The sequence below is a fragment of the Citrus sinensis genome, chromosome 1, assembly GCF_022201045.2.
Source record: "Citrus sinensis cultivar Valencia sweet orange chromosome 1, DVS_A1.0, whole genome shotgun sequence".
Classification (NCBI taxonomy): Eukaryota; Viridiplantae; Streptophyta; class Magnoliopsida; order Sapindales; family Rutaceae; genus Citrus; species Citrus sinensis.
Genome location: NC_068556.1, coordinates 7,979,077 through 7,986,256, shown reverse-complemented (window position 1 = coordinate 7,986,256; position 7,180 = coordinate 7,979,077). Strand labels below are relative to the sequence as shown.

The following is a 7,180-nucleotide window of genomic DNA, read 5'->3' as shown; positions in this document are numbered from 1 at the left end:
TCTTCCAACAACTGGATCTCAAATTTCAAAAGCATCTTGATCCTTATAATGCTTGAAAAAATAAGGAGAAAATAATGAAAATGATTCACATGAGACAGCAACATGTTCTTACTTGGCAAGATGAGTGGCTTTTAGTTGTGAGGTAGAGGCTTATGAAAGCAAAAGAGGTGTCTAGATCAATGACAATAATATTTGGTCAAATCGAAATATTTTAGATGATGAAAGATATCTATAGGGACTATTGTTGGTTTATTGGGAAAAAATTACGACTAAAGTGAGTGGTATATATCAGGATTGCCTTGCAAGCATTCAATTTGTAACATTGATGCCATGAGGTACAATACAAATGACTATACGCTATTTAAGAAAGTAACATTCAAGAACACCTATTGTCATAAATTATATCTAATGGCTGATGAGAGCAAATGGCCTCCAGTTGTGCATGACAATCCTCAATCACCACTTATTATTAAATATGCTGGTAGGCCTAAGAGAGAGAAATAAAGAATTTGGTGAAGCAAAGTCCTTTAAAATGACTTCTTGCTTGTTTGGTCTTCATGTGTACACTAGTTTTCAATTTAATTGTTGTCACTTACAAGCATGCTCATTTGGTGTTAATTTCACATGCTGGATTCTTTATTAGGATGATTTGTTGTTTATATAGCAGATTCTTTTGAACTGAATGGGTGTTAATTGAGTCAATTTTTTCAAACCCAATTAATATTTGAGTTGGATTGGATTGATTGTGATGAATTCATTTAACCTAATCTAATTCACAATGATGATGATGATGATGATTATGTTAATCCTTAATTGCAAAACTCTAAAAACCAAAACAATTAATATAAATTTTAACTTTTTTTTATTATTTTATAAAAAAGACTATTTTATTCTTGCATCTAATGCGCTAAACTCTAATCCCAAATCTCAATTCTTAGTCAAACTAAGGTATTTCTTTCATTTATTCTTAATTCTTTTCATTGCATTTTTAACTTATAATATTGAATTAGTTTATTTATTTTTACATAACATGCATGCCTAGTAGTTCATTGTCGAAACATTCTTAATTTTAAGATAATTAGTCTTTTATTTTTCTTTATTGAACACTAAATAATTAATTAAATTGTCATATTAAATTAGATGTATATTTGATATTGATAAGTATAACTTCAAGTTTTATATCTTTTGCTTTATTTAATCTTTAATTTTAGTATAATTTTAACCTAATCATCTCAATCTAATCCAATTCAACCTAATAACAATCCAACATAACCCAACTTGATGATTTTAGGGTGTGTTTAGAACATAACATCATAGGGTATTAAATTATTTTTCCCATTAACTTAATATCAAGAACATGTTTGGTAAAATTTAAGGGCCCTAAATGGCGCATTCTCAATTCAGACAAATGTTATTACAATAATATAAAAATAATATATTTTATTATTAAATAATATTTTAAAAAATAAAATATAGAAAAAAATTATATGATAATATTGTTTTATTTAATTATACTATATTTTATTATATTATTATATAATAATATATTTATATATCAATAACCAGGGTTCAGCTACAGTACAATAATGGTACCGTACCACTTCTTTTGTCTTTGGTGGTAGCACTGCTGTACATTTTCATATAACCCCTTTCACTATTTTTTATTTAAACTTTATTTCACAAATATTAAGTTAATTTCTACTGCTTTCATATGAATATTTTAGTTAGCACCTTATACTATTTATTATTTATAAATTTTTATTCTATATTACACATGTATCGCAATACAATAATTAACATGTTTAATTTAGAACCTTACACTCTTTTTTTTAATATTAGGATTTTTTTAAATCCATTATCAAATTTCATTTAACACTCTACACTCTTTCTATTATAATTTTTTTAATAAATATTATAGTACATTTTACTTACATGCATAATAAATTATGTAATTCCAATAATCCTATTACAAAAAGTATTATAATTTAGCCCTCATTTAATTTACTGTGTAAATTTTTTTCTCCTTTAATTTATTGTTGTAAACAATAGTTCATCATCTTTAAATGAGTGCTAAAGTAATTTTATGTAGCATGGACTGACATTATATTATTAAAAAATTTATTACTATATATGAAAGATAATTTTTTTTTTACTAAATTATAGTAGAAAAAGTGTAGAGTGTTAAATGAAATTTGATAATGGATTTAAAAAAATCCTAATATTAAAAAAAAAGAGTGTAATGTTCTAAATTAAACATGTTAATTATTTAATTTCAAAATAATAAAGAGAGGGGGTATTGTGATACAAGTACAATATTGAATAACAATTTTTAAATAGTAAAAAGTATAAGGCGCTAACTAAAATGTTCGTTGGATGCAGTAGAAATTAACTTAATATTTGTGAAGCTAAGTTTAAATAAAATTATAATATTATTTTATTTCACAATGCTAATAATATATTTTTATTATGTTATTATATAATATTAAATTTATATATTAATAATTAATATAAAAATAATTATTTATTTATCAATTTAATATAATTAAAAATAAAATTAATATAATATATAATATAATACAGTATAATATAATATATCTACATAAAATAATATAATATATATTAATACAAACCAATACAAAAGCACGCTGCACGCTTAAGGATTGGATTCATATAAAATACGATTAAACAACACGACGTCTTCATTTAAGTATTTTATTTCGTGTTCCTAGTTGGTCCATCGTCTACAAGACCTTCGCCAAAAGGCCCTTGCGGTTGTGGCGGCCTCGCGCGATCAAGCTCTGCAAATGGAGAACGAAGCAAACATAAGCATATACAGAGCAGCAAGGACAATAAAGAGACGGCAAAACACACTCTACAACGCTTTGAGATCAATATACGACGACTCGATTTTCGTCGGCGAAATCTCGCAGCTGTGGCCGCAACTTCCTCTTCTCGCTAACCTCCGCTGCGGTCTCTGGTACTCCTCAAAATTCCACTCCACTTGCTACTTTAAATCCACCGACGGTCACACCAACAATTGGTCCTTCAACACCTCCCGCCTCAACCTCCACGCGGCACTCTTAGCTGGTATGGTATCCTCACTTTTTTTTAAAAAATTAATCACATCAAATAAATGTGAGGATTTGAAATTAATTTTTTTTTATTTGTTTGAATGCGAATGGGTAGGACAGAAGGGAGGGTGTATCATAGTTGATTCAACGAGGAAAGGGAAGCGATTTCCGGATAGCATGTCCAAAACGATACCGATTTGGACGTGTGTTTTGAACCGGTCCGTTTATAAGTATCGCAAGAAAATGTGCAATGGTGGCGTTGTGCTTGCTAAGGGGGTGAGTGCTGGTAATGTTCTTTCATTTATTAGTTACTTATTTCCTTTTACTACATTGTGTGAAAATTGTCTTACTTTACTCAGCCTTGACGTGAATTTATTGTGACGTCCAGTAATATGAGATTGAAATTGAGAGTATTTTCAAGTAGCTAAAACTGCATTCTTTTTTTCTATTGGGTCTATTACATAATGTTAGGTAGGAAAAGCGCTTTTTTTAGAGTCAGAAAAGGACTTATAATGCTTATAAGGAACCTGTTTTAAACTAAAAAGCTTACTGCGAATGCAATACCAAGCGCTTTTTTATTTATTCAGTGAGCTAGGTTGTTACATGTAGGATCAGCTTGGCTAATTTAACATAGCGTTTCCAGTTATTCAGTTTTATACTTTTATATATAATATGCTATCTTTGGTTTGCATATGTTGTCAGAAATGCTGACGAAAATCTTTGTGATTTTTTTAATCTGTTCTCTTGCTGTCTAGCAGAATGCTTCCGATGAACATGAGAAAAGTACAAGTCAGTTCACAGCTGACTGGGACTGTTCCTTGCATCTTCCTCTCTGGGTTTCGGACACAGAAAAGGCAGCTATCGATGACCGTGTGGAAGAATGGATCAAAGAGTTGGATGCCAGTGGGGCTGACATTGCTTCACTTGCATCATGTTTAAAGAAGCCATTACGACCGCTATGGATTTCTCAAAAAACTGTCATTTGGTTAAATGAAGTGCCCGATCATGATTCTTGGGACTTCACCCCAATCATCCTTGTTTCTGCCTCTTCCCAGAGTGGCATAATTCAGAACAGGACTACATCGGAATTTAGTTGGAATTATATTCCAGGAGCTGGAGATGATGAAGAGAGCTGGGCCAGGGGTTTGACTCCTAATCTGTTTTGGAAGAATGCTTATGATCTTATTAACTCTGGACCTGATATCTGTAACCAGAAGGTAGCTGATATAGTTGAAAAGGATAGAGTGTATCGTGCTCAAAGGGGACAGATTGCTCCCCAGGTCATTCTTAAGTCCTCAAAATTGTCGGGAAATTCATCTGATCTCTCTCACGTAGAACCTCCTTTATCCTCAGATATTTCAGACCTTAATATTGATTTGAAGGCCTCTGATGAAAGTTGTACAATATCTTGGCTGGGTTCAACAAATCTAGCGGTTGGTACATCTCAACATGGTAAGCTGAATTGACAGTTGTTCAATTGTACTCGTGCTGCTCTATATAAACTGCCCTTTACATATTGAACCATTTGGTTGTGTGATCCATGTTTGTAGTATATGCTATTGTTTCATTCTCAAAATGGAAATCTGGTTTCCAGATGTTGAATGCCAACATTTTTTTCATTTGGCAATTTTTAGGGAAATAAAAATTAAATTCAACTTTAAAAGAAATTTGTCTTCTGTTCTCAGCACCTAGAATTTAAATTTCAGAGGATATTTTTCTACAGTTAATATTATTTTTTGCATCCTTGTGTGTGTTCCTGTCAGTTAATATTACATTTTCTTAGATTTCTAGAAGAAGGAAAAAGTTGTGTCTATTTACTAGGGGGATAATGTATCCTGGGGGTTTCAATTTTGTGCTTGTAAATACAATGCAGTCATGCTACTGTTTGTGATTTATTAAAATGTTCTAGTTTTATTACCTATAATAATGCTTCAGGGAATATGGCCTGCTTGACGGAAGTAATCCGTCAAAACATGGATTCTGGAAATGGTTGGTTTTATACCTTGCAGTGTGAAGATTGAGTCTAAGTGGTGTCATCATTGAAATATTTTTGGATGTAGCTTCAAAAGGAATGCACCAGAAAATTTATGTTATGCCAAATTCTTGCCTGTAGTTAGTAGTATTACATTTTCCCAACTTATGATATGTTGTTTTACCAGCCCCCTTCCATATTGATATATTAAATGCGAAACAGTTATTATTGAACAATTTATTTATAGTTTCTGATTGAGTTAGATATGATATACCTGGTCTGGAATTGAATCTCTGGAATCAACTTTCTTGGCTTGATTCCCTGCATCTATTGTTATTTGGATGAGGATTCTTACTCTGCGGATTAAATAGAAGTACCGGTGGTGCTAGAAGTGGAGGTAAGGTTGGTTGATATTGGTGCTACTGATGCTTATTGCTGGTTAATATATGTGTTTGTCTTGGGGGCCTGGTAATTTCTTAATACTCTCAACAGAAGTCCCTGAGAACTTCATCTTTGTGCATGTGCATGAGTTTCTCTGTCACTGATTATGCATGACAATTTTCCCTATGCTCTTGTGCTTCTGCTTCGCACTTGGCTCACCCTTGGTTTGCAATTTTGGGTGCAGCTGCAGAGGAGCGTAATGTTGATTGTATTCTGAATTGTGATCAAGAGTCCATCACTGTTTGTCTTTCAAATGCAGAAGCCTATTTTCATCTTCCAATGGTGGTACGTATAAGAGCAAAAATTGAACAATTAACATTTTAAATTTTAAATTATCTTTCTGGTACTCAATTGCCTGGCTTGGCTTTTATTCTTCAGAATTCAAAACTGGATCGGTTTTCATTGTTAAGGAATCTTCCTTCCGCGGTTAATTTTGTGAAGCTCAATATTAGCAAGGGAAAAACACTTTTAATTTGTTGTCATAGCGGTAAGGACTTTTATCTGCCATCTTACCTTGAAAAGTTGCACTCTTGAACAGGCTATATAAAGTTGATTATTTTTCTTCTATTTTCTGTAGCATTAATTTGAATTTTGTATTATATTGCTTTCTTTCATCGGTTCCTTGTACTATCTGTTTTCCTGCTGCAATTGCTGGTCTGCACAATTGGTACACACCTATAAATGATAGAGATATGAAAAATGAATTGGACTTCCTATTTTCTATTTTCATTCTGTTGCCGTGGGAAAATGCCTCCTAATATTTTCTTAATCTCATGCATTCTGTTTCAGGGGAAGATATTAGTGTGTGTGTTTGTCTGGCAATATTGACATCATTATTTGATGATGAAGGTAGTTACCCGTATGGTACCAGATATTTACATTTGCTGCCAGTTCTTTCATTAAGATTGCTTCTGTGTGTTATGTCTGAACTTGAAAGCCATCTTTTTATCAGGAATCTTCGATGATGGGAAATCCTTCAATCAGACTCGGATTACTAAATTGGAGATGCGGCGACGGCTTGTGTTTATCTGTAAATTTGCATCAAATGCTCGGCCATCCAGAGGAAATCTGAAGCAAGTATTTAGTTTTCTTGGTGGTGGAAGTGTTGATCCTGTTTAATTAACGCCCGGAATATTTTTCAGTTGGCTTGACAAATCTGGACTGGAGGGTCTGCAATGCAAATTTTGGACCCTTTGTTATTTATCTATTTTTTATTTTTAGGTTTGTAGCATAGCACTTCGGCCTATGGGGTTAGCCCATCCACTGACCTAAGAGATTTAGAGATAATATTATTAAAGAAAGAAAGAAAATAGACAAAAGTTTGTTGTTTTGTGAGTACCAAATGAAAATTTGTTTGTTGTGAATTGTTTCTTCTGAGCCGATTGATGATTGCCTTGCTGTAATTCAAAATTTTCTTTTCCCAGTATTGGGGCCTGGTTTTGGAGTATTTTAATTGCGGGATCTTTAATCTTTAGTCGTAATGAGCTTTTAATAGGGGCCGCAGAATAATTAATCTTGACTTTCCGACTTAAAAAGAGAAAGGTCAAAAGAAGGCAGAAATTAGGCTTTTAATGCAACAGGTGAAGATGATAATTCAGAAACAAGGAAACACGCAGTTACAGTGAATTAAAAAGACTTTAGGAATTGGCGTGAGGCGGCGGCGGCCCAGCTCGGGTGGTTGGAGCAACCACGTCGC

General features: G+C 32.5%; 1 protein-coding gene across 2 annotated transcripts; it reads left to right on the top strand.

Moving 5' to 3' along the window:
- The first annotated feature begins 2,686 nt into the window (after window positions 1-2,686).
- Window positions 2,687-6,907, top strand: LOC102624306 (tRNA A64-2'-O-ribosylphosphate transferase). 2 transcript variants are annotated; one of them, XM_006475501.4, is made up of 7 exons: window positions 2,687-3,087; window positions 3,187-3,347; window positions 3,830-4,523; window positions 5,669-5,769; window positions 5,863-5,971; window positions 6,274-6,333; window positions 6,437-6,907. In XM_006475501.4, the coding sequence occupies exons 1-7, from the start codon at window positions 2,805-2,807 to the stop codon at window positions 6,601-6,603; spliced, it is 1,575 nt and encodes a 524-aa protein (XP_006475564.1). In that variant the 5' UTR covers window positions 2,687-2,804; the 3' UTR covers window positions 6,604-6,907. The 2 variants fall into 2 exon arrangements, with proteins under 2 accessions (XP_006475564.1, XP_024953703.1); XM_025097935.2 differs by having other exon boundaries at window positions 2,939-3,087; window positions 3,192-3,347.
- The last annotated feature ends 273 nt before the right edge of the window (window positions 6,908-7,180 follow it).

Coding starts and splice junctions, on each gene's coding strand:
- LOC102624306 (XM_006475501.4), top strand. CDS start 2,805: ATGGAGAACGAAGCAAACATAAGCATATACAGAGCAGCAAGGACAATA. Junction 3,088..3,186: donor CCACGCGGCACTCTTAGCTG/GTATGGTATCCT, acceptor GCGAATGGGTAG/GACAGAAGGGAGGGTGTATC. Junction 5,972..6,273: donor TTTAATTTGTTGTCATAGCG/GTAAGGACTTTT, acceptor ATTCTGTTTCAG/GGGAAGATATTAGTGTGTGT.